At 42.2% G+C, this 27,594-nt stretch overlaps 1 protein-coding gene across 16 annotated transcripts in view; it reads left to right on the forward strand.

Annotated features, from left to right (window-relative positions):
* RBFOX2 (RNA binding fox-1 homolog 2) overlaps positions 1-27,594 on the forward strand; it is a 176,420-nt gene that overhangs the window by 140,231 nt on the left and 8,595 nt on the right. For 6 of the 16 annotated variants that reach the window (XM_074871276.1, XM_074871286.1, XM_074871288.1 and 3 more), the window contains 7 exons: positions 8,029-8,121; positions 10,818-10,878; positions 13,193-13,246; positions 13,376-13,468; positions 14,588-14,720; positions 20,051-20,090; positions 25,031-27,582. In XM_074871276.1, coding sequence (XP_074727377.1) covers positions 8,029-8,121; positions 10,818-10,878; positions 13,193-13,246; positions 13,376-13,468; positions 14,588-14,720; positions 20,051-20,090; positions 25,031-25,435 — 879 coding nt within the window. In that variant the 3' untranslated portion in view covers positions 25,436-27,582. Of the gene's footprint in view, positions 1-8,028; positions 8,122-10,817; positions 10,879-13,192; positions 13,247-13,375; positions 13,469-14,587; positions 14,721-15,808; positions 15,843-18,295; positions 18,354-20,050; positions 20,091-22,682; positions 22,726-25,030; positions 27,583-27,594 lie in introns of those variants that run through there. The other 10 variants (XR_012629264.1, XR_012629263.1, XR_012629265.1 and 7 more) reach the window with 10 other exon arrangements.

A 27,594-nucleotide genomic window follows, 5' to 3' on the forward strand; every position in this document is an offset into this window, starting at 1 on the left:
GCATTCTGAAATTCTTCAGTCTCTGTATTAGCTGGAAACCAGAAAGCTGTTGATCTGCATACAAAAGAAATGAGTTTTAGCCCTTTCTCAGTTGTTTGTTGGTGCTTAATACCATGTTTGTTTGTTGTTGGTTTTTTTTTTAAATAAGACAGTCTGAACAAGTAAATGTCTATATGGCTTGCTTAGGGAGTTTTACTTCCCTGTGTGGATAAAAATCTATATGCTTTACCAAAACAATCAGCTATGCTGAGTTTGTAAATATTTATTCTGCTCTCTGCTGTTGTTCTGATATTTATAGGCCAGAGCTATCTGTGAATTAGTCCTGATTTTAGTAATTTCTGTTTGGCTTTGGGAATAGCCTCCTGGCCTCTATCAGATCCCTACTTGTTTGGATGTAATTGCAAAAGAAAGAACAAAAATAACCGGCCTTGGCAAGTGTTGAGCTCTGCCCTTCACCCCCACTGCCAGTGCTTCCCAGAGCAGTGTTTTCCTCTCCACACATGAACTTCGCTCTCTCTCTCTCCCATCCATACAGCCCTGTATTAAATGCCTACGGCTGCCCTTTCCCTTTTAGGCCACACTAATGTTGGAGGCTTTCTGTGAAGACTTGATTTATGACAATGAAAAGTACCTTCTTGTGCAGTTGTTAAAGCCCAAGGCTTCTGGTTTTCAGTTAAAACAAAAATTATTGCTGAAGAGTTCCTTGATGAATTTTATCCTCAACTCTTAATAAATATATGAAAAAAGAATGTGATCCAAAGAGATGTTCTTCCAGTCCTTGACCATGCAGTTTTCTACTGCTTTTTTGTCATCTTACAGCAAAAAGCAGTTGCAAAACTGATAGCCTGTATGAGCAATGTGGCAGAATCTGAACAGAATGAGAAAACACTCAAAGAGTAATTTTGTGGTATCTTTGCATCCTTCTCTACACAAAATAATTCCTGTTTTAAAAAGAATGCAAGATTATTCCTGCTTAGCATGAAAATGGGAGGCCCCAGTGTTTGAGTGGGGTGTAGCTGCACGAAGCACCTGGTATTCACATAATAATGGAAAAACAACAGTTTGGTGATCTGATGGTGAAGCAAAGGAAATGGATCTTTCTGGAGGCCACTCACTCACTCTTGGGTTCTTCCTCCACCTTAGGAAAAAAAAATCTGAATGCATTTTCCTGCCCTGTGGTTTCCATTCTAATCTAATGATATGAAACCTCTCTCTCTCTTTTCCTCCTCCTCTCTCTTGGGAATCCGAAAGCAGAAGCTCCTGCTGCCTGCCTTGTGCTGTGTTCTCAATGCTCCCTTCCCTTCCCTTCCCCGGGTTCCTAAGGGTTGTAGAGTTTTGTCTATATGTTTTGTAAATATTTAAAAAGTACAGTGGTAAATCCCAAACTGCCCTGGGTTCGCCCCCACCCAGTGTATGATGGGGTTGAGCAGCGCTTTGTCCCTGCCGAGCTGTGGTGGGAGATCTCTGATGGGATCGCTCCAGTGCTGGTCAGTAGGAGGGACTGGAGGAAGCATGTGGGTTGCATTCTTCCTTTTGAATCCACCTGAGATGACCAGGCAGTTTTCTTCTACAGCCTGGGGAGAACTATATCAAACTGGCTGCATCTTCAGGATCTCTTATGTATTTAGAAATTTTGGTGACGAAAGAGCGCAGCGTGTCCGTGTGTCCATCACAGCCACCTTGCACCTCAGGTTCTTGCATTTGGCTTAGGATATGTTGTTTGTTGACTTTCTTGTATCACAGCAGAGTAGGAGGCAGTTAATAATTAGTTTTGCTGATTCAAATCGATTTGAATTCTTGTTTCCCAAGTCGATTTCTGCCCAGATCCAATCTGTTTAGTAGGATTATATAGGTCCTGGTAGACTTCACACTGATACTGCTTTGCTATGTATGAGAGATGCAAACTTGAAACATCCCTTGAATTTAATTTTGTTCTATTCGTGTTTAATAGAATGACGTTAGTCATCCCTTGATGTGTTTGGTTTTTTTGCTTGCTTCCAGGAAACTAGCTGTTTGTTTCATTTATCCTGTTTACCATTACATTTCTAGTTCTGACCTGTATAAGTGCCTTTAAATAGCATTCCACTCATGGTTGCAGTTTACCATGCGCTTCACTGAACCGTGAATAAAACGCCTCCAGAGGAAGTAGAGAGAGAGGATTCCTGCTCCTTTTGTTAGTGGAGATGCATCCTCTATATGCATATTTTGGCACCGTTGTGCTGAACCAAACAAGTGGACATATTTGCAGAATTAATGCAGTCTGCCTGTGTAACAAGTACCCTGTGGCATTTGTAAAGCTGTAGAGGAAGGGAATCCAGGCTCTTTGCTCATCAGCTGAGTACTGTGTGTGTGGCATTCCAAGATGTTCCCTCGATGACATTCAGAGACCAAGAATGCATAAGCACACAGCAAAATCTTGGCTGAAGTGGGAGGGTTTTTTTAATCATTTAAAAATCTAAAAAAAAAAAAAAAAAAAAAAAAAAAAAAAAAAGTTCATAGTGTAAATTTACGTCCCTCACTGCCTTCCACTTGGGAGACCTGGATCTCCAAGTTCTTGGAGTGTCTCTGAAGTGTCTAGAAGCTCTTTGTATTTAATTAAATAATTGGTTGTATAGTAGCTTACATCTTGTCTTCACAAAGAAATTGCATCTATTGATGAGTAGAGTTCTCCAAGTAAACCTGTGCTAACTAAAAACTTGTGCAGAAAGCTGTGTGGAAACACTTAGGGGTTTTTTATATTTGCAGTTAACCATAGGTTAAGATAAGAACGTGAATTTAGGTTTTGATAACTGTGCCTAAAAGGCTGTATGTTTGCATGAGCATTTATTTCTTCTCTGAATGGATTAGGTGCTTTGAGTTGAGCCACTCTTGTTCTGCACTTAGTTTCCACTCAGTGAAATAGATACAGACCCCTACTGCATAAAATAAATCAGAGGTCTTGTTTTCATTTTAGTTCTATTTTTATAATTTTTGTTCAGATGTCATCAGTTGAGCCAGAAATACAAATAGTGTTATTAACACAAGGAGGCTTAATAACATATTAAGTATCAGCGACCAGCGTTGCTTCCTCAGGTCACCAAATCCCTTTATAATGTCAATGGCATGAAGGAGACATGACCTGTGTCCCTTTATCCTAGTTCAGCGAAGTACAGTTTTATGCCTTCAACTCTGCAATACTCAACTAATGAGTTAAAATTAGTCCATACACTGAACTGGTTTATTTAAACGTGAATAATTAAGGCTGAATTTGATGGCTTGATAGTATAAGCTGATTTACCACTCCTGTGGGAGCGCCTTCCCAGCAGCGCTCGTTTCACTGTGTAGGGAGTTGAATCCGGGGTGCTAAATTAGCAAAAACCTGATGCAGCAGGGAGGGAGTGAGAGAGAGAAATGAACTTGTCTTCTGCCAGTTTAGCTAGTTGAACTCACAGGCCACGACTGGGGACAACGTGGGGCCGTGAAGCCCCTGACCCGAGTTATCTGTAGCTGCTCTGAAGCCCTAAGCTCTTGCTGCGCAGCAGTGCTGGCTGGGCTCCTGCTCTTCGCTCCCAGCCTCTCTCCCCTCCTTGGTTTTACAGGAGGGATTGGCAGTGGAGCAACACAAGCTGGACGGGGAAAATGATCTGGCTTAAAAATAGCCCTGCAGGTTTTTCTGAAGACACATTTATGTTTTTTTTAGCCAGATTAATTCCTGCACCTGATTCACCAGCTTGCACAGGTACGCGCATGGGTGCTTTATGCATATGTCCCTTAATGCACTCAGAGTGCGGCACGGGGGCAGGGAGGAGCTGGAAGAGCTGATGAAATGGTGGCAGCTTGGTTTATGCCAATTCCCTCACCAGTTTAAAGTGTGTGTTTGTGTGTGTAACTTCAATAATGTGTTTCTGAATTTCATGCTGTGTTTCTGTCGGTGCATTCAGTCCTGTTCATCCCAGGTGGATTATAGCTGAAACCCTCCTACTCTCTCCAAATGCCTTGGAAACAGGTAGCCTAAACTGCTGTCTCCTTGGCCATTTTTTCAGGCTCCTAAAAGTTTGTTTATTATGGAGATAAGGCGGGGTGGGAAGCAAAAACTTGGTTAAAACAAGCACAGCAGCAGATGACAGCAAGGCTGGTTGCTGGCTGTGTGCTCCAGTGGTACAAGGCAAAGACGCTGCTGCTGAGGTGACTGGTCTAAGCTCCGTGACAAATGAAGGGTTAACAATGCATGGATTTCAAGGGGCTCTGTTCAGTTTCCTTTGATTTTATTTTCTTTTTTTTATTTTACTTTTTTTGTTGTTGTTTTTTGTTTAATTTCTGTGTTCTGGCCACACCCAGGAGAACCGTCTGCTTTTGATTTCTCCCTTTACGGTTACATGGTAAATTTTCTTTCTCATTCTTCAGAGATGGAAACATTCAAATACTATATATATACATTTATTTTTTTTTACTGCTCATCATGTTGCTTGTTATTTATTGCAGAGTCTGAGGCCAGACTAAAAGGGTGGCAGTTACTCGGTCTCTTCAGGCCCTTTGAATAAACCTTTGGGTAAAAAGCAATTAGTCTGGCACTGCAAATTACTCACCAGTCCTAAAAATGTTTGCTGGGGTTATTTAGTGTTCGCTGAGTACACTTGGGGCTTAAACTTAATTTCTGCTTGGGAGAAGTTCCTGGTAGTGGCTGGTGGAGAAGAACTGTTGAAAACTTCAGCCTTGTTATAACAACAGCATTATTAAACCCAAGCTATTTCTATAATCTAAATTTTAGAAACCTTGAGCCTTTTTTTACCCAGGATTGTATCTTCCCTTCCTCTGGCTCCATACCTACTACTATGGAGCAAACCAGTACCTGCTGTAAAGCTAAGCTAGTAAATATTGGACATCTGTCATGTCTTTTTTTTTTTCCTTTTATTTCAAGGGCAAGACAACCTTGGGAGGGAAAACTGAGAATTGTGGTATATGTATTTAGGTACAAATTAATCCCTATTCTTTACAGGTCATCTGTGAGAAGGAATTAAAAATATATGTATGTGCTTTTTTTTTCTCTGCCACATCAAAAATGTGTGTATATAATTGTTAGTTTTTAAACTTAGAAATAACAAAAATGTCAAGCATGACTCACCTATTTTCCTGATGAAAATTTGAATGTCTAAGAGATGCATTAAGACAACAAACCAAGGGGGCACAAATACTGACTCTGCCATAGTCACCTATATAAAGTATTAATTCAGTGTTGACATTAAATGGTTCTCAACAGAGTTGCACAAGCTAAGGACTGATCTGTCAAACAAAAATTGTGGTTAATTAGTTATGTTGTTCAGAATCAGATTGATTCTGTTGTAATTCACATTGTTAATTATTTTCATATAGTCTGCATGTGGATTGTACCCTACCTTGAGTTAATTTATTAAGAATATTGAAAATTCCTAATCAGTTTAAAGATATTTAATGATAATGTGGTTTTTAAAATCCCATACAGACTTCACTAATTGCAAACAAAAGTGAATTAAAATAGTCTTCATTTGGTTCTAGCCTGCACAGATTAATGTCTAAAAAATTACCTTCCCTCTGCTCTCCAGCTTTCAGTTCACATCATCACCGAAGACATAACTTTCATTCGGTCTCCACAGGCTTGTCTAGAACAAACAGAAATTTTAATGTAAAAAGAGAAGAGGGTAATAGATTCCTGTTGCAGTCTTTACCTCCCCTCCTCCCCCAACCTTTTAAAGATGTTTTTTCCCCATTATATAGAACCAGAGGGAAAGGTGTTGCTCTATTTCTTAGTCTTGCCTTTCTCTGTGGGGGTTCTTTGAAGCAGACATGATACCCTTTCCCTTCATAATCAGCTTTGCTATTATATCCCCCACATTTCCCCCCGCCAAGATTCCCTTCAACATATTTGAGAGTTATATATGGTTGGCCTGTTTTATTAGCCCACATCTCTTGTAGCTCAAATTTAACTCATTTAAACAGAAAACTTTTATGCTTTTCTGACAAAGGCATCAGTTTGTTATTTATATAGCTTTTTATTTATAGCTGGAGAAACGAAATTATCTGAAGCCTTAGATTATTGGGTTGGAGCCCAAAGGAGCACTCTTGTTGATCTCAACATTGCAGTACTCAGCTAAGTTCTTTTATTACTGCTATTCAGGGGAAAAAAAGTTAAAAAAAAAAAAAAAACAACACAAAAAACACCAAACAAAAAAACCAACCCAAACCAAAAAACCTGTGTTTTACAAGTGTGTAACAGTTTTGTGCTGGAAACCTAGCTGTGGATGATAAAGGCCAGCATGTGCAAACAGCTTGGGCTTTTTAAGATTAGTATTGTAAAGACCTTTAAAAAGCACTTGAAGAATGATGGCTTGTGTCTTGTTGCTAACAGTGCTTAGAAATCAAGATGCTACTTTTTTTCTTTGGGTCCAGTCCATACATATTGACCTCAAGCTGCATGGAGGGGGCCACAAGGCTAGCATGCCATTTCCCTGGCAAGGCATAGCTATAGGTCACTTACATCACCTCACTCTCCAGTTAATATCTGGAGTTTCCATTGCATCAAATGCAAGCTTTGTTCTTCTGCTCCTGAGAGTGTTAGAGCCAGCAGAGATTACTCTCTGTACATTAAACCAGTATTTGCTTTATACCAAACCACAGGAGCCAATTACTCCAGTTCTTAAGGTACCCTAAAAACAGAAGGCAGCAAAGTTTTTTTGTTTGGCCCCACTCTGTAATGGCATGAAGAATATCTCATCACAGTTGTATGTAGTAAGATATTATTTGTTACTAGTTAAAATCCTAATTCACTTAGTCACGTTGACTCTGTATTCAGTGCACTCATCTCCATGGAAGGAAGCATGATCTCTTACCCTGCCCCGTTATGCAACTGCATGAGTTGGCAGCAGTATGAGCATGTAGGACAGGCATGTTGCATGTGCCTTCATAGATGCGGTAAACCTGAATTCATCTGAAGAGACATTTTAGTAGTCCTTGATCCTTTGTGGCTGCTCTAAGCAGGGCATGTCAATTTTTCTCAAACTTCATGGTCTAATTAGGCAGACATTTGTTGCTGTCCACGGTGCAGAGATTGCCATCTCAGAACAAAGCCAAGTAAGATGGGTAGCAGAGTGGGAGGGAGGTAGCAGTGGGTCAGCAGTGTCAGACGAAACCTGCCTTTACCAATGAATTGGTATGTAGGTGTTTAGATTTACACTCAAGTCCAACACAATACTTACAGGAAAATTCTGAAATTAAGAGTATGTGATACTCCAAATATTCATGTTCAGTAATGTTTATTTGATGGTGCCACCTAGAAGCCCTGCTTAATTTCAGGGCCCCATGCGTTATTAGGGAAGTTACAGGCATAGGAGTAGACATGAGCTGTGCCCCGAAGAGCTTACAAGGGATGCCTTACAAACAGTCCTTCCTCTCAACAGTTTTCTAAGGTAGGTAATTATTATTGTCTCCATTTTACAGGTGGGAAAAGCAAGGTTCAGTGTTTGATTTGCCCAAAGCTTCGCAGAATTCCTGATGCCAGGCGTGAACTCAGATCACTGCTTGCTCTCGTAGCAGTTTCTCAAGAGAACGAAGCGCTGCTCAGTGTCGATGTCCTGTACTGTGTCTGGGGTGGGCGGGGGGTCCTGCAAAGCATGTGTGTTAATTAGCAGAGGGGAGAGAAGCCCCACTTGGGCTTGACCAGCTTGCCTATGTCAGAGTAGGGTTTAGTGTTTTTAAACAAACTCACAAAACAAAACAAATAATTGTCTCGAGTAACTTTGTACATCTTTTTTGGTCTGGCCTCAATTGCTTTGATGTTTTCTTTTTTTTAATTACTCTTATTATTCTTATTATGATTATAGTTCCTTTATTTTATCAAATTTAATTTCTTTCATTTATGAAACATGCATGAACCAACAATGTGACTCTAGGAGGTTATTGCTGAGTTGTGCTGATGTCGATTTCATACTGTGATATTTTTTTCTCTATTTACCTAGAGATCAGTATTTCAATATATAACGATGTGCATGTTTTCCCCCCTTCTCCCGCTGCATGCAGGGATTCGGGTTCGTAACTTTCGAGAATAGTGCTGATGCAGACAGGGCCAGGGAGAAATTACACGGCACCGTGGTAGAGGGCCGTAAAATCGAGGTGCATGTCTTCAGTAATTCAATTTCTTCTTTATATTTATTCTTTTGATTTCTTTTTGTGTCTTGCCTCACTTATTTCACATTTGGATCCCAGTCTCGTGTGTGCGTGTGTGTTTGTGTCTGTGTCCTTCACCTCCCTGCACTGAAATGTATAAAAGTTTACACCCCTTGCAGAATATTTTTATTGTTGTTTTGTGTATTTTTTCTTTTCTTTCTTCTTTTATTGGTTTTTTCCCACCCACTCCAAATTTTTGCCCTTCTGCTGTCTTGTTTTTTCCTTTGCTTCAGTTTGCGAGGCTCTGATTTCCTGTTACTAGGCCTGAACAAAACTAACTGAAAGAGTACTGTCCGACTTCTAACTCTGTGTCCAAAAAAAGAAAGCAGGGGGCCAACCAGTATCCTCTCTTTCCTCTGAGGCCAGTTCTCCTCCACCCAAGTGTGAGATGATGCCTGTGGTGGGAGGGGAGGGCAGACATGGGACAGAAGCCCCAGGTAGGCTGTGCTATACACACCACTGGTTTCTTGATGTGCCCACGGTCAAGAGTCAGCTTGGTGAAAGCTAATACTTAAAGTTTCTAGCTTTCACCAGCAGGGGAGTGAAGGGTTAATGTTGGCTGGCCAACATGGCCGTATATCAGGCATGCCCGGTGTTGACCAGTTTGGTGTTCCACTGTGTTGAAGGCTAACTGGCGTCTTCCCTCTCTCCTTCTTTCTTTAAACAAACAAAAAAATGAAAAACAAAAAGTACAAATATTAAAAAAAAAAAGCCGCCATTTTTGAGTAAGATGTCTGCATATTTTGCCTTTTTTTGTTTTGTTTTTTTTATTTCCCTTTTCGATGGTTTAGCGTTTAGGGCCCTTCACTTGACTCACTCTTTCCATGGTAACTATACACAATGCTGGCGATGGTACGAGTTGGCGGTAAGTGAAACAAAAGCACTAGAGAAGAAGCTTTTTTTTAAAAAATTTTTCTTAAAATCACAAAAAAACAAAATTAAATAAGAAAGAAAAAAATCCATCTGCCATCTCACATTAACACTACAAAATGTGATTTGACTTGTTGTCCCCACCCACCTCCTTCCCCCTTCTTCCCCTTTTATTTTCAATGCTGTTGAGTAATGCCGCCTGGACTTTGGATGTACATATTGTTTTGTAGCAGTCTGAGCTGTTTGATTACTGACTTCATGGTGATTTCCCCTTGCACATCTTACTCAGAGTTACTGAACTCCAGTTTGGCTGGTTTTTATTAATGCACCCATTTCCTACTCTCTCTCCTGTCCCTTCTTTCTGCTGCTCTCTCTTTCTGAGACTGTTTGTAGCTGTTGCTGTTTGTTTTCTCTCTTTTGTTTCTCTCTCTCCCCTCTTCCCTGATTTATTTTTTTACTCAGTTAAATGCAGCTGTTGGTCTCTTTGCTGACTGGTGGTTTCTGATTGGTTCTGGCAATTTTTTCCTTTAAGTGCTTGTGTTGCACTTTGCTGTAGCAGCTGATTTCAGGCACTCACTCCGTCTTAATGATTGTCTGTGAGACCCTATCTCCTCCCTCCTCCCCTCCCCACCCTCTGAATCAATTGTGGTTGGTTTTTTTTTTCTTTCTTTTATCAGTGTGTGTTTAACTGCATGCTCTCAGTCTCATCATTGTTGTTTCCCATTCTTTCTTTTTAAATGTGTAATGTTTCTATTGTTTTGGGGCTGAAACGAGAGTAAAATGTAGCTCCAGACTCCCCACCCTGTGTACGCTCACATCCATAAGTCTCAAGGACCTGAGGCAGCTTTTATTTTTACATCCTTTTCCTTTTTCACCCTGGCCTCAACTCCCATTTCGCATGGGTTTTGATAAGTTACTAGTGTTGTATAAAAACTTCACCCTCCTTGCAAGAACTTTGAGGCTGTCTGACACGGGGCTGCAGTAACTTGGCTTCCAAACTGGTTCATCTTTTCTTTATCAGCACCATCTCTGTGGTAACACCCCACTTGCTTGAGCAATCAAACTGCTTGGAACTATGCAGAGCTCTGTAAAGAGGGTGGAGGGCACAATAAACCAGGAAAAGACCTAGGTCTACTGCTATGTATTTCTTTTTTGCTCCATGAGATTTGTGACAAGGAAAAAATAATCTGGAAAAAGATTTGAAAATGATGGGGAGGAAATCGGTGAATGTAGACTGTCCAAACACTTAGTGGCATTCCAGAAATCTCCTTAAGCCTTGGGAGTTCAAATCTAAAGCTGATGGACTCCAGGCTACCTTTTTCTATCCAAAAAGTATGCCTGCCAGCGACCTGCTGGGCCCCAATCCCAATGGTGAGCTTGAGAAACAAGTCAGCTTGTGCATCACCTGGTTCAGTTCCCCTGCTCTGAGAAACTACTGGTGCCTCAAACAGAACCTGGACAAAGTTTTACTGAAAATAAGCATGCACCAGGGAGTGGCGGAGCTGTGGAGAATCTGCACTTTACTCTCATTGGCCTTTTGTTTAATGCATAATTTTAAAGTGCCATGTTTAGCTGTAACTTTTATAATTAAATGGCAACTGTTAAAAATAATTTAAAGATTGCATTCTTGTAAAATTAGTTGTTTAATTTTTTTTTGCTCAGAGAAGTATAGTGTGTGTGTGTGTGTGTGTGGTATCTATGAGCTTTCCACCATTTTCCCTAATGTCCTATGCTTCCTTCCCTCTCCTCCCCCTCCCCTTTCTTACTTTTAGGTTAACAACGCCACTGCGAGAGTGATGACCAATAAGAAGATGGTCACACCTTATGCAAATGGTAAGAGAGACTGTTTGTACTAATGATGAGCTGAAAGTTTTGAAGACAGACAAAAGGAAAAAGTCATGACCTCTCCTCAGGACCAAAAAAACCCACAACCCCGAATTATTCTTCAGTATAACCCTTAAGCGTTTGTGGAGGAATACCATTTTACAGATGGAGAAGTGGGGACAGAGGAGTAGTGACAAGCCCAACATGGCCAAGCTGGGTAAAGAAGCCAAGGACTGATGGGTGTCCTGCCACTACTGCAAGCTGATGCTGTACAGTGGGATGTGCAGTATTCCTGAGTCTGATTGCCATCATGTAGATACCTAAATACGAATGCAGCAGCATAACTTAAGATACATAATTGGATATATCTCAGTTTAGGTTCTAACTGTAAAAGTACAGCTGTCCCCAAGCAGCTGGCAAAACACAGGCATTGTGCTGGTTGTTTGCTCGCTTTTTGTTACAGACTGTGCCTGTGTTCGGTCATTTTCCGGTGAACCTGAATAGAGAAAGACCAAGTTGTCTGCGTAATGAAGAGTCCTGTTTAATCTTGGTGGTTCTGTCTGTGCAGTAATTTTATTGTGTAGGCATATATAGCATAAAAAGTTGTTCTTCCCCCAACGGAACTGAATGCTGCTTTGACAGAGATTTTGAATCTGAGTCTTTGTCCTGAAACAGGCAAAAAAGTTTTTTGGTCTGAAAATGTTCCCAAGCAGCTTTAACAAGGCAAGAAGCTGCATATAGGTAGTTGCTAGTGTGAGAATCCATTTTGGTTGCAACATAAGACTCAGAAGTCAGAAGGTATGGATTTTATCTGTGGCTCTGCTACTGACTTATGTGGCTCTTGGCAAATAAATCTTACTTTGGTTACGGATCTAGGGAAAGAGGGCCAGGCAGATTCTGAGTCTCAGTGTTCGAAAGGAACCAGGAGATTTTGTAAGAAAAGGCAACACAGCTATGTTACGTTGTCCTGAAAACAAGGGTAGAAAATACATATGACTATTTGGTAACAAAACTTGCTTATTTGTGGAACTCTGATAACGGGCAGGAATATTTTGCTTTCGCAGCCAACAATTTAAAGCCAGCTTTAAAGCTATGCCAAGGTATTTAGTATTAGGCTAGGCTTAAGGCATACTGACAAGTGGTCATACAACTGTTACTAAACTTGAAGGTGGATCTCAGTTCTCTCATTGCCACCACTCACTTGAGTATTTTGCCATCACGGTGGGCAGGGCAGCAGCAGCGTGCCCAGTGTTGTGGAGGTAGTGTGCATTGCATCTCTCATTGATACTCTGCCAGCAGATGAAGGGGTGGTGTTGATATGCTGCAGTTCACAAAGTTGTTCATATGGTTTCTAGGCTGGTTAGAGGTGGTAAAGTGCAGAGAGTGTATCAAGACTCCAAGACAGAGGAAGGGTATAGATTTATTTAAATAAAAATACATGTGTAATTGCTAGCTGAACAGCTGAGATCTTTCCTGAAAGGAATGCATTGTGGAAGCCAGGCCAGATCATATTTGTTAGATTTACACCCCTTCTTTCCCCCAGTGGAAAGGTCAGGGGGGAAGACAGATAGGTTTCTAGATCTGACTGGAATTGTGTTCCTCCTCGTACCCCAGTGGTGACTTCTTTAAGCACTATTCTCTTGTAGGTTTTATGCTGATGATTTGCAGTTCTTGACAGTTATCCAGATGATATTAAAATTGGTTCTCTGGGAAGGCTTTCACCTGAAAAGCAGCATAAAGAAGACAGGAAGTACTAAAATAACAGGAGAAAACGTGAGATGAACAGACTGAATTGCTTTTCTGCACCATAGTCGTGTAATTCAGACGTTGCTTTTTAGCAGATCTCTAGTAAATAAGACAGAAGGGTGTTTTGAGAATTTAAGGCTATAAATAGACTTGCCTGGATGACAGTCTGGGCCAGTGGCTTTAGAGAGGTTTTGGATCTGCAGCATTCCCTGTGAAGTCAGGGAGGAGCTGGAGGAGCTGGCAGCAAGGTTCATGCAGGGACCGCAGGGTCGCATGGTGCTTGTGGTGAATATGCATATAAGGTAGTTGGCATTCCCTCAGCGGCGCCTCTGCCGTGCTGTGGATCAGCTGATACTTTGCTGTTCTCTCCGATACAGCGACCTGTACCTAGAACTTGATATTAGAAAAAGGCAGTTGGCCTCCATCTACACCAAGGGGGATTGAGGCGAAGCAGAAATTGGAAAGAGCTGTGCATGTGAAGCTGGGACGCATGCAAGAGGCTGTTCCCCCTACCCACACTGCCCGCTCCTTCTCTTGGTGTAGATTTTGGCATTCACTGCAGTCTTTGTTGTTTCAGGTTGGAAGTTGAGTCCTGTGGTTGGAGCGGTGTACGGCCCTGAGTTATATGCAGGTAGAGCTTAAGTAGACACTTCTACTTCTGCCATTTAACTGCAGTGGTGTTTGTTTATGTTCTCAATCTGCTGTTTCTTTATAACCTTTTTACGTTTTTGTGTTTTTTTTATTTTTTAAATTAAATTAGCATCCAGCTTTCAAGCAGATGTCTCGCTGGGCAATGACGCCGCAGTGCCCCTGTCAGGAAGGGGGGGTATTAACACTTACATTCCTTTAATCAGTAAGTAGCCCCTGTTGGCCCCTGTATTGTTTCTGTGCTTGAGTTAACAATGACCTGTTACCCTTCTCTCCAGTCTGTATAATATATACTTGAAAGGATGGGTCTCGCTGGGAATGAGTTTACCTTGAGCCAAAGTATACTGTGCAGCTGCTGTAACTTGTTCATCTGCAGTGTGTTTCTGTACTGGTGAATGGGTCTTTCTGAGCGATGAGGAGGCTGCAGAACAAGGGGAGGGTGTGTGTGAGGAATAGGCCATTCCCTTGCCCCTCTCCCCATTTTGAAATCAAAGAAACCACACAGACAAATCCCTAAAGTACATATTATACAAGCTGCTAAGCTGCGAGTCTTCAGGGCCCCTAGTGGCATGCACCTGGACGCACAGTGGGTTGGGTTTGTGCCCTGGGACTCCTTCCCTCTCGGTATCTGTTTATTACGTATTTGCAGATGCCTCTGAGGTTTTACATCAATCATTTCATCACGAGCCAGTTTACTCCAGGGTAAAGCATAATAAAGCAGGCCCCACTATTCACGGAGCCAGTTATTGGTCACACTTGTTAAATGAAGGTGGGCTTTCAGTAAACTGGCGCTATGGGAAATTGCTGCTGCTGTTATATGGGCTATCTTGTCTTTCAGGCTGTAAAATGAACATACAGAGGATTGGGTGGCAAAGAGTGGGAGGGGAAAGGAGGGAAGAGACTGATGTAAGTTGGTTGACTTTAAGGGCCTCTTGACAAATTATTTTAAAGAGCCTCTGCAGTTTTGGAAGAGCCGCCTGCTATATTGATAGTAACTCTCTGCGCTTCTCAGACTCTAACCAGACTGCATGGCGGTGTCAAAAGACGGGGGGGGATTTGTACCCTGTTTGTGGTGGGTGAGGCATGCCAAAGCATTAACCTCTTGCATGCCAAACCTCCCTGCAACCCTTCTTCCCCCAAAGGCCATGGTGTAGCAGGAAGTACGTATCGGATGCTTGCTGGATTGTAAGCATGCCCCTCTGCAGGACTGATGCAAAATGTCCCACCGCTGTGGAGCTATTGTGTCACTTCATTTGAAGCAGATGGTTGTTCTCTGGACAGGAGCTTGGATCCTTTTCACCCTCCACCTTGTCTGTCTTTACAGTTCCAGGCTTCCCCTATCCAACTGCAGCCACCACAGCAGCCGCGTTTCGGGGAGCCCATCTGAGGGGCCGAGGAAGGACAGTGTATGGGGCAGTCCGGGCGGTACCTCCCACAGCCATCCCTGCCTACCCAGGGTAAGCACTGGTCACGAGAGCAGAGTGCTCTGCACAGCTGTGTCAAATAGCTAATCGGTTAACCAAAAAATAACTAAAATTGTCTGGATGGTGAGAGTCAGGGTATTGCTAGTGACAGAGCATTCTGCACATGATGGCATCCAGTGGGGGCAAATCTAAATTTTTCTGTGTTAAGTACTTGACTGAAACAATTTTCAGTTCTTGCAACAGCGTAAAGTGCTGACAGATTCCTTCTCATAATTTCTCAATTTGTCTACATGGTATTCATCATCCCTCGACCTAATATGTTATAGTGCTTCTGAGAAGGACACATAAGAGGTCTAAAATTTCTGAAAAGGTTCTGTTCTTTGCACTCCATTTGCATTTTCATATCCAGGAATGAGGAATATTATCCATTACCTTCATGCCTCACCATCTGGCAGTAGGACACAGAAGAGCCAGTTACCCACAATGGATTTGCTTTCTTTGTTGGAGACGGTTTAAAAAGGTTTAAAACAAAGATTAATCAAGTCCATTAATTTGAAGCTGGGAGTGTTTGGGATATAGGGAGAATGAAAGTACAGCATTCTTCTAACTTGTATGAAGCAATTAGCATTCTTTGCCCCTTGACTTTTCACTAGTAATGCAGTGGAATAGATGCTGTTACAAAAGAGTATTCTGCTGTTTAAAAATAGAGGGAACTAGGTTTGTATGTGAGTTTTGTTTTGGGGTTTTGTTTGTTTAAGTGTGATGGAATGACAGATGAATCAGCAAATCCCTTCCAAACTGTCTTTTTTTTGTTTCTGATTTTGAGGATGCTTTAGTCATGTTGCCTGTCTCTGGAATTTTACTTGCCATATTTTCTGGGCAACGTTTTCAGAAAGGATAGGGAGTAGGAACAAATCCTCCGACACAGCAGTGGACTGACCCTTTTTCCTTTAGACTAGCCCCAAAAGGGAAGAAAATAAATTCTAAATCTTTTATTAAAAAGGGAGGTGGAAGCCACACACATCAGTGCAAGGAGCTGGCCTGATATATGCTAGATAAGTTTATGGTACCTTTTGTAGCAGATTGAAGTTGTGAGAGCTACTGTGGCCCTTTCTTTTTAGAGTCCAGTCTGATATTTAAAGTAGAGCTCGAAGAAGCAAGCTGCAGTGGTCACGTATGTATCTAGCTTTGCTCTCTGGCAAATCTCACAATGTTTGTATTTAATTCACTGGAAGACTTCAAATGAAACCTCTTGTCTGAACACATTGGCCTTCCAAACAGAGTGTTTCTTCTGGGTTTTCAGATCCACCTCTTTTTGCCACCACTCCTAGTTCATACTCTGTATCTTCTAACCATAGCCTCTGACCTGCAACTTATCAGTATGTTGCTCTAAAAATGACCCAGTCTGGTTTTATTAGGAAGTGCTTAACAGTGAAACACAGAAGCAAAGCTGAGCTAAGTGCTGCCGTCTAGCAGAATATGAAATAACTTGCACCAGGGAAGGGGGAATGTGCTCCTCATCTCTGGGAGTAACAGCTGGAGCATTCCTAGCAAGAGGCTGTCACTAGTGGCGCACTGGGAGGGACTCTAGGCTTGTCTTTGATATAAATCCAGCCTGAGTCCCATATAAAATGTTTATTTCCATTTGGAATATGGGCCAGGCTCCAATGATTATACCTTCCAAATACTGTCTTGTGACTGTGTTTACTTACATTACATTGAGTTTTTCTGACCCTGCTGACTGATTTCACGTCTTCATGGGCAGTGTGCTATCCAGTAAACATTTGCAGGGCAGCAGTAAACAAGGCAGGTTCACAGATGGCCCAGAACTGTCCCTAGTCCCAAGCACCGGGATGTAATTAACTAATTCAGGTGTTTATTGTCATCAGTCTAATCTCTACAAGATATTTTGTAGCGGGAATCTGATTCCTTGTGGAATAATAAAAAATGTGCTATTCAGTTCCATGTTGCAGTAACCTGTAGGACAGCCACTGCTCCATGTGGAACAGTTGACTTCCATGGAGTCACGGGCCAGCACACATTCCTGACACCTTACCCTGCCTCAGTTGGTTTCTTCCTGGCCAGTGGAAAGATGACACCATATGGTCAGTCAGCAACACATGAGTGAACAAGACATAGTGCGTAATGTGGAAGAGGACAGTAAAGTAAGCTGCAGGTTAACTCAAACCTGGTAGAAGGAGTTGATTTTCACAAACCTCAGTGGTGTTTAAGTTACAAAACAATGGTATCACTGCGTTGGAGAGCTTAGCAGAATTTTAAAAATACAGAATGTAGAGTAATAAAAGGTCATTGGAATTGCCATACTGGATCAGACCTGAGGGCCATTCAGGTTAGAGTAAGTTTTGACAGTGTCTAGTGCTAGATACTCCAGAGGAAGGTGCAAGAAATCATGTCATTCTTAATAGTTTTAACATTATTTCAAGAACTCAACCTGGAATGTACATACTTATGTATGGACATGGATGTTTATCCAGGGAAGGCTATTCATACCTTAGAAAGCAATTGCTCAGACCATGGGAGAGGATGTTAGATAGTCACCTGAGCCTGACCTCAGAATACAAATGCAACCTTCAATTTATAACCAAGGTGGCATTCAGTAGAAGTAAGGAGACATTATAACCTCTGATATATAGCATGAGTAAAACCTGTACTGGAATATTGCTCTGATTTGCAGCAGCCATGCTTTCTAAACAAGAATGCTGACAAATTACACTTCAGACCAAAAGCTGTAAGAACTAAGGCTGAAAAAAACTTGCCTGCTGTAAAACTCTCAAAACTAAGTAAGCTTTATCAATTTTATTTCTCAAAATATGGCTTAGGCATTGACTTGTTCATGGTTATTAAGTACCTATATGAAGAGTAGGCTTGCCATAGTAAAGAATAATTTAGTCTAGGAATGTAAATATATAGAGGGTTCAATGACTCGAAGCAGAAGTAGATAAGTCAGACTAGATATAAGGCTGTAGGGAGCTTTGTGGGTTTGGAGTGGGTTTTTGATTCCTTTTACAACACAGTCGACTGTTGGAACACCTAGATGATACGATGGCTGCTTTACAAAACCAGCATATTTCTTTTTGATGTGGATGTGTTTTAGCTCAGCTAGTGGGATTTTTGTAGATGCCACTGAGATTTGATGGGCTGCTGGGCTGCTTTGTGCTTCTGGTCAGTCTACATAACTAGAATGGTCTCTGTGGTTCTCAAATGAATTCTCGCAGTTTTTGCTAGCATTAAGAAGCATAAATATGTATATTCTAGCATATAAATAATCCTTGCTAAATTTCAGCCCTGACAGTTGGTGTTAGTCAAGTCCTAACTGAAGGAGAGATGGAGGATGCACTTGTGCCTGGTTGTTTGGACCCTGGAAGTCTTAGTCTTACCTGTTACTAGTGTTCCTTGCAGTTTTCTCTGGAGAGCTGATACTAGCATCTCTTGATGACAGGATTCTAAGTTACAGTAATAGTGGCCTGATCCAATGTGGTAATGCTTATATTCATCCAACTGATTGTGCTCGGAGTAACTGTTAAAACTGCTAACCTGTTCATAAACCAACAGTCACTTCCTCTGTCATGCGTTTGCCTTTCCTGCAGGAGCAGGTGGAATATCACTGCCAAAACACTCCTGGTCCTAGATAGAGAACCCAGCAATGTAAGTCACTGCCCCAGGAGCCAAATTCCTTGTTATGTGGTTGTAAAAATTTAGCTTCAACAAACATGATCTTATGGCCTGCTTCTCCCTGCTGAAGTGGCTCCCCTCTTCCTCTAACAAGGGTCTCTACATATCTGCTCCCAGTGCTCTTGGAGACCATAGTAACTTTGTCCGTTGGGAATGGAGTGTACTTTTCCTGGGGAAGACAGCAAGACTAAATTATTCAAGCAGTAGCTAACACTGCAACAGAATTTTGTTTTTTAATTTTATTTTATTTTTTAGTAATAGCATGCAGAATTTTGGCAAGATCTGCTGGGCTTTTTTTGTGTGTGCGTGCCTTATAATAGGTGGGTGTCTGACGGTGGCAGGCTCTTGGCAGCATTTCACATTCCATCTGATGAGTAAAAAATGATAATCAAAAGAAAAGCTAGTGTTCCATACCTTCTTTTTCCTTAATGCTACTGGTAAGTCATGCACATCAGATCCACGAACATCACAGATGATGGGTCTAATGCCTTTTAAAGCCTTGAGTGAGTTTGTGCAGAGCTATTCAGAGGACAAAGCAGGAGGAAATTCCTCAGTATGAAGCACACGCTGAACTCAAACGGGTGGGGGGCATCCCCTCTCTTCCTTCCTCATCCTTCCCCAACCCCTGTCCCCAAAGCGAGCTTCGTAGTTCTATGCTAGCGAATACTCTGGTAAGAGTGGCTCTTTGGGAACCCCAGGCTCTGGTTTAACAGTTTTCCTGCTTGAAGTTCTGAGAGAAAGAAAACTATGTCCTAAAGCAGAAAATGCACCATCCCATGGAAACCCTTTCAGTTGCTCCTCTCTGCTATGGAATAGGTCGTTACTACCAGGGACTCCCACTTCACCTCTCAATTCTCGGACCTTGGACCAGTCACCTAACCTTTTTAGCTCATTATCTCTGCTTGTGAAAGCAATGCATTGTGGGTATTTTTGGTTTTTTCTTTTTAATTACATTTCTCTATGTTTACTTTGATCAGAGTTGATTGACTTGTTTTCCTGAGGTGTTGCATCAGTTCTTTAAGATGCTGAATAATAATACTTTGCATGCTTGTGTGATCAGCCAAATCTTATCGCATGTCTAATGTGCAGGGTAAAAGCAGGTGATGTATGGATGTCAGAAACAAAGTCATGCAGCCCTGTGAAGCTCAAAATATGTAATCATACATAACTTTCTGAAACGTGCTTCTGACATAGGTGACTCCAGCCCCTGTGGGGTGCCTTCTGAGGGGCTCCTCGATTTCACAACCCCACTTCATGAAGCCAATATTTCCATGTGTTTAGGGGGTAACTAAAATCATTCCAGGAGAATAACCAGAGTGGAGGTTCCTAAACCCTTGTTTCTCTTCTTCAGGACATCAGATCTTTTTGAGTCTATTTTTATTGTACAAGATGGTGGTTCCCCTCCCTCTCTCCTTTGCATACTGTCTCCCCCTCTGCCCACCCCTTCCCCCTCTGCATGCCATGGAAGATGATCTGGAGCCGTCTAGCGTGCGTGCGCACACACATTCTCTCGCTGATTTGCTCCTGCCAAAAGCCCAGGTTGTGGATTCATACATCACCTGCCTGTGTAAAACGCATGTGCATGCTGCCGTCCTCAATAACCGGAATGTGTTTTCTGTTCTTTTGTTTTTTGTTTTTTGTTTTTTTGTTTTTGTGTGGATTTTCTGCAGTGTGGTTTACCAGGACGGATTTTACGGTGCTGACCTCTATGTAAGTACACACACCGGAGCCTTCTTGTCCCCAACCCCTGACAAGCCAGCCTTTTTTTTTTTTTTTTTTTTTTGGTTTGTTTGGTTGGTTTGGTTTGTTTTTTTAAAATATCATTTACTTTAATTTTATTCTTCCTTGTGGATATATATATTTATATATTTAGGAATGCAAGCATGCTTCTCTGTCACTGCGCTTGCCCCTGGGTGCAAGACCTAAGCCTTTGGGTTTCCTGATCATTGCCAGGGTCAGTTTACTGGGTGTCCTGTCCCCCACATGCACACTGCTACTAATCAACCCGAGAGATGATTAGCAAATTAAAATTTCTCTCAATACTTCTCTCATTTACATAATTTGGATATAAAAATAACAGGACTGGTTTAGCCTCAGACCTTCCCTTTCCTTCTCCCCCTCTGCCCTCCCCTTTCTCTTCCCTCTTGGGGCCCTTTCAGGTTTGATTTGTGCAGCCCACACTAAACTGAGCGAGCTGTATGTTTAAAAATGTTCATGTGCCACTGGGATGTGGAGATTATCCCTTTGGGGAAGACACTGGGACTGATTAAAAATGGAGACTGAGATGCTAGAGTGAAAACTGACATCTCATTTTGCTGGCAGAAATGGTACTTAAATAGGCTAGATTCTCTTGCCTCTCTGGGGAATTGTAAAGTACAAATATGTGGAGATGTTCAGTTAGAAGAGTCAGCAGCCTTCTCCTGTCTGGGAATTAGCTCTGATACCATGAGAGAGTTTGTCCTGTCATTGTCTTTGTCGTACCCAGCCAGTTGTATTGCAAATCTCCAGGCATCTGTGTATATGTAGGTGGGTCGTGGATGGAGGGATTCTGACTGGCCAGTGAGAAAAGTGGTTTCCTCTCTGATGGAGAACTGTTGCAGAGCAGCTATGGTCGGAATATGGCTTTCAAAGCCAAAATGTTCACGTCCACTACTGCCATCGCAACTTGTGGCCTGCCTAGCTTTAGCAGAGTTCCCTTTCGTGGTGTTGTAGATAATAGCTCTTTGGAGCTGGGGAAGTTTTGTAGTTGAGTACTGGCACAGTTGTCAGCATGGATTTCACATCCCTGCTCCTTTGAAGGTGCTACTTTGTGAAGAGGTCCCTGGGGTTAGACTCCAGATAATGGATGGAATTAGCTTTTGGATTTTGTTGGTTTATATGGAGGGTCAAGTCTTGTAAAGGTGCTTTTCCCAGCACAGTTACAGCAGTTGGAAGATGTGCTCTCTGAGCATAGAGATACTGGGTGCATTTCTTCATTCTTACATATACTGTCATGTGCGCAGTCCTTTAAAAATTGATCTGCCTAGTCAAGTGTTCCTTTATAAAACTGTGTCAAGGATTACAGTGTTCTGGGTTTTCCTGCCTCGTTCCTAAAACACCAGCTTTACAGACCACTGGCTTTGCTACAGCAAGGAAGCAAGCAAATGAGCAATGCTTTGTGCCTCTTCCCTCAGAGTCTGGCATATAAGAGGCTGTCATGCTGAAAGGGAAGACTGGCCAGGATTTCTCCCTATTTCTTTTGAGAAAGCTCCTTCAGAGCTTCTATTGCAGGTGGGTAGGAGAGGCTTATTTAACATGTTTTAAGGACCTTAGTAATAAAGAATCCCCATAACCACTTGGTGCTACAGTGCAGTAGCATCATGTAACACAAAACCAAGCCCCCAAGACAGCTTAGAACCATTAGGTGGACTTCTGAGGACGTTGCTGTTGGTGGCCCTGGTCTCACTGTCAGCAGGACGAGAGAACTAGGGACTCATCCAGGTAGATGATGGTGCTTTTTCCTATGTTACTGCTGCCCAAAGCCCTCCGATGGAGCTCAGGAAAAAGTTATCATAATCCAAACATGAAGTTATCCTTCCAAATAATTTGCTTGGCACAGGTGGAATGATTACAGCATCCCACTGTGCCCCACCGATTTGTCGTGCCTTTCCATGCAGTGCTTCCATCCTTCTGGTTGCTGTGAAAGGCTTGTCCAGATTGTGGAAAGGATGGCAGAGGGTACTTCAGTTAGGACTGGGGGGAAAGTTAAATTGCGGTTCCCTTACATCTTCTGAGTCTGTAGGGTTGTGTCAAGGAAGGGAGGGAAGCTGAGCTGGCAGGGAGTTGTTAGTGGTAGGCAAGATGAAGCGAAAGTGTCCCAAGTTTGGGCTGCTTTTTCTGCATTGATCAATGCTATGCATTGATTTCTCATTTACCTCCTCCTCCTCTTCCTCACTCCTTTTTTCTTTCCTGGGGCAACCATCCTGCTAGCCATTTCTTCTGTGAAGAAAGCATTCCATCTCTTGTTGGATGCGTCCCACTCTGGCAAGACACCTGAATTCATAAAACAACCTGCCCCAGGACGCAGAGGGCTTCATTTTGGATCATAAGAAAGGTTATCTTTCTTCTACAATGGGGTCAATCTGGGCGGCGGGGGGGAAACCCAAACAAACCCACCCGTGCGAAGACCGCTCCTGCCTGTGAAAAGCGTGCTTGCATCCACTGGAAAGAAAAGGCTGGTGAGCCCCGCTGCGGGCTGTTTGTATGATTGTTTCTTTCCACAGCTGTGTTTTTTTGAACTGCTCTTCCTGTGTTCTGTTATAGAATAGTCTTACAGGAACCAATCATTAGCGCTAAAATACCTCAGGTAGGAGTGCCAGTGTGACCTGCCAACCGATCAGATTGTGGATTGCAGTGGAAAAAACTGAATTATACTAACCATTCCAGCACCACATTAGAGATGGGAACAGAGGCTTTTTTTAGGGCAGCGCAGACTCACGTGTGATCCAAGCCCCCGCTGTAGCAGGGTGGCGTGTGTCCAGATTTCACACCGAGTGGCATTTCATTTTAAAAAAATAAATAAATAATGTAAATTCAATGGAAGGGTTAACAAGGTCATGCTTGTCCCATTACCATGTAGAAGCACCTGCTGCAATGGACACTGTTGTCCTGTCATCTCTTTTAATTCATTCATGCTCATTCCTGGTGCACATATGCCACCCTTCTAATACAGAAATACTGGAAACGGTTCTAGCCCTTTCTGCTTCTTAACTTCTGTTATAGTGCAGTTTGAGGGTGGAGAAGACACATTTGAGATATGACAAATAAAACATCCTAAAATTGTGCTCACTGCCTAAACCTGGCACGTGGTCAAATGTATCTAACTGGTACCATGAGTTACACATTTCTCCAGGGGCATGGGAACGCTTGTGTTTTAGTGGCATTAAGACTCTTTGGAGTTAAGAGGGGCTGCAAAACACTTTGTGTGCCAATCCAAGGCAGCAAGGGCAAAAGAGAAGGGATTTTGGATTTCCTCATGTTCTCGTTGGATTGATCACCTAATACGAACCTGAAGAGTGGAAGAGAAGATGGACTTACTTTGAGCTGAACTGTATAGTCTTAAAGTGCTCATTTATCTACATTAACATGTTCAGTAATTGGAATGCTGCTTTAGTTGGGATTGCAGCTTCTTGTATATGTTGTTTTGCCATGTTTATGTTATTTCAGAGAATACATTACAATATTGAAAAAGCTATCATTTAATGTTAAAGCATTTTAAAGAAATAACTTTCTTGCTTCATCGATGAGCCAAGGACGATAACATCACAGAAAAGTAATTTTAAATTTGGGCTTTTATGAATACCTGAGCAAATACTGTTGTTTGACAGTTGAGATCTATAGGCTCAAGTGCTACACATTCACATGGGGAAAGGGGTTTAGCACAGCTGCAGCAACACTGGCAGGATATTCACAGAAAGAGAGCTTGAATTAAGATAAGCGACATTTAGGGTTGTGTTCATCTCTCTCGCATGCTTCCCAGATGGTCCAAAAGACTGTGCCAGAAAGGACCAATCTTGATATAGACAGTCCTTTTGGTTGTTACTTACTGCCTAGTAAAAATGCATAAGCCTTTTTCTTAGTTCCCCTATTTCCTTGTTGAGGCAGTGTTTAAACTGTCCCTTTGATAGAAATGTCTCTGACTTAACATCTTCACAAGAACCTCAGCCACACTCATTTCTTTTGAGGTGAGGCTAAAGATCTTAAAAACTGAACCTACATGGGTAAACCTGTCTGTGTAGAATCACTTCACTTAAATAGATGGAGTGGGAGTTTGCATGGCTGTCCTGGGTTTCAGGGACTATGCCACTCAATGTTGTCTTCTGTTGCAGTTTGGCTGTGGCACTGGAGGAGTGTGGTGCAGCTAGCCAGGGCCTTTTTTTTATTATTTCTTTTATTGTGAAACACGATTGTTCATGTTTGTTGAACATGCTCTACTCTGTTACAGTTTATATTTACTAGAGTACCTGAAGTGAGTGGCATCAGAAGTCACTAGGGTTGGTAGGACCATGTAGCCGAGGTGACAGATGAGGTCTGCATACCAGTTAAAGCTGTGTGGGAACAGGAATAGCAGGAGAAAGTAACTGGTGCATTGGACAAGCTGAGCAGGGCTTTAGACATGTTGATGGAATTATAGGTGGGTCCTGGGTTATGGAGATTAGGAGCATCAGCTGGGTAAGGCAACCTGCACAGTAAAAAAGCTTTGCTCTATACTGGTCCCAGAGCTTGGTGAAAGCATTTACGAAATAATGAGTAATAGTTGCAACTTTCCTTTTCTTTTCTTCACCCTGTTTTGGTGTATTTGGACCTGCTGGTCATGCTAAATACATCCCTGTGTCAGAAATCCCCCAGCTGTCCACACTCATTGCTCCTATGACAGGAATGTACCATGGCCATTATAATCCCCATTTTTGGTTTTATTTGAAGTACACACAAGTAGAATTTGCAGATCGCTTTGAAAAGAGTGGGTCTGCCTGTGTGTGTGTACCTCTTAAATTAACAGTAGCTTCAATTTTGCATCAGTGCATGGTTAAAAAGCAATACACATGTCAGCTATTTCTTAACTTCATTTCTCCAATGAATTATTTCTCCTGTTTTTTTTGTTTGTTGTGCAGTTGACTGAAGAAATGTTAACATCCCGCTCTAAATCTCTCAGTGGAGTCTCTGTTCCCTTCTCTGATATAACAGATGGGTTATTGCTTGTTATAATTATTAACATTGTGGTGTGGGACAGGGCTAGGGTGGGAGCCATTTTGGGGGGCGAGGGCGGGAGGCTGCTGGGAGTTATTAAGGTTGGAATGTTAACTCCAGTGGTGACTGACTGTTTCCGTAATAGCAGGTTGTTGTGGCTGCACGCTCTAGTACTTGAGGCTGTGTACTTCACTGAGCTTGTGGTAGAGCCTAGGGCGAACTGCTGTCCCAAGAGAATGCTGGGATGGATAGAACTAGCCAATATGAGTCTGAACGTGGTGACTTTGCTGGTTGTTCTAGCTCCAGATGTCAGCATGCTTAGTTTTTAATTTTGATTAATAAATGTTACGCCATTCCCCCTCCCACACCTGATTCCAACCCTTCTTTTCTTTTCTTCTTTTTTTTTTGTTTTGTTTTGGTTTTGTTTTGTTTTCTTTTATGAGAGACATGAGTTAAAAGAGAATTACATGATAACCCTTTTTGGTTTCAAACTGCATCTTGCTGTCATGTTCAGAGTATGTGCCAGGCACATTTGAAATGGCTTCTGATCTGAAATGTGGCTGGCAGGTGTGGGACAGAGTGGGAATCTGGGTGTGTGCTGAAGCTGGCTGCCCTGCAGAGGTTAAGAGCCAAGCAAAAATGCCTTGTATGCCATGCCCAAGTGACAGACCCCATCAAGAGTTCAGGAAGCTCGTAAACTTAAGGGAATACCATAATGACATTGTTACGAAGTTTTGTCTTAATTTGGTGAGGTCAGTGGAGGTTTGATTTGGATTAAGGCTGCACCTCATTCCTCTTGTCTCTGTCATGTTTTGGAAGCAGGAGTAATGGTGGTGCAATGATAGCATGCCAAAGCCAAGCTAAACCTCCCCAAACCATCATCCAAAACGCAGGGATTGAAAGTGCTAGATGGGATTAAAAGGGCAAAACTGTAACATGACATCTGTTTTAGGCAATGTGGGGATGTCTCAGAGGTGTAGATTTATGTTGCTTTTTCTTCTGTTAGCTAGATTGAAGAGACTGTAAGTCCCTCTCCTCTGGAGTAGGAAAGGGTCCCCAGGCGTGTTTTGGATAGCGTGTTAGCCTTAGTGGAGCTAACGCAGGCCCCACAAAAGCAACCAAAATTAATTTGAAGTCATTACTTCTAATTTAAAAGGTAACTAGCCCAAAACTCTTTGAGTACAGCTGACCAAACATACAGTCATGTAGTAGAGCTGATTTTGTACTTTTAGTTATGTATATGCAGAAGATTTTTAGGGAAGAAGAGGTAGAGGTATGCTGAGCTTGTTCTGGAGGTCAAGAAACATAAGTCTGCCTGCTGGTTCTTCAAACTCTGAACTGTTAATGGCAGGGGTGGGGGATGGGGAAGCCAGAAGCCATCTGGAATTTTCTGATGTTGTTTCTGGTTCATTGTGTTTCTAGTAAATTAAAGCGATGGTTCATTTATCATTGCCCCCCCTCCCCACCAAGTTGAGAAAAATATGTTCGGAAGTGTACAATAAAGACAGATGTAACCTGGGCTTCAGAGCCCCCTGTGCTGCCTGCCATGCAGCCTTTGCACCTGGTCCGAAAGATGGTTGGTCTCCGTCCTTCATTACTGCAGGGTCTGCAGAGCCACTTGTCTGAGCCAGGTCTTCCTCTGCCCTAAGAGCTCCTTGTGGGAATTCTAGGAGGTGACTTACAGGTCCTCCTCTGGGTCAGGAGTCACATTTTGCCAACCCAGCTGTCAGTATGTTTTTAGTAACTACTTCTTACGAGTGTAAGCGTTTTAAAGACCTTTACTACAGGTGTGTAGTGTGGGCAGTACAGACTGTTCCAGCATAATTTCCCATGCCCTATTTCCTTCTTACATGGAGGGAGGGGAGAACAGTCTGGTTGGCATCACTGTCAGTTTGCTTGTTGCCAGCCCTGAGACGACCAGGGATTGTCTTTTCTGACCATCTTTTCCTGATTGCTTTTTGGCTTCTCCAGCTATCGATACTTTATGCATCTGGACCAAATGAAATTATAGTTTTTTGGGTTTCCCAGGCTTAACAAGAGATAGAGGGGTGAAAATCAGGAATTTCTCTGAATGGTCCCCTTCTCTAAAAAGGTCTCCTTTCTACAGAAAGTGCCCACCTCTGATTTCCTCAAGTGTAAGAGGAAGGGGATGTAAAAATTACATTTTATGAAAGATTTCAGCAGTCTTCTGGTTTTAAGTTCCTCCATGCCAAATTTAACTTCCTGCAGGGATATAACCATGCTCAGGCCTGCTTTTAGTTTATTCTTTCTCCTAAATGGGATAATGGAAGAGTCTCCCTGGTCCTTCTGAGGAAGGGAATATACATGAGTTAGTGGGTGATGCTTGTAATAGGCATGACATGGGAGCTGATGCAGTTTGAAACACTTCCTCTCCTTGTGATGTGTGTGACTTTTTTTTTAAATTTTATTTTTTATGCTCTGCGTGGGTGGACAGGTATCTGTAAAGTCAGTTCTCTTCTCTCCTGCA

The sequence above is a fragment of the Strix uralensis genome, chromosome 5, assembly GCF_047716275.1.
Source record: "Strix uralensis isolate ZFMK-TIS-50842 chromosome 5, bStrUra1, whole genome shotgun sequence".
Taxonomy (NCBI): Eukaryota; Metazoa; Chordata; class Aves; order Strigiformes; family Strigidae; genus Strix; species Strix uralensis.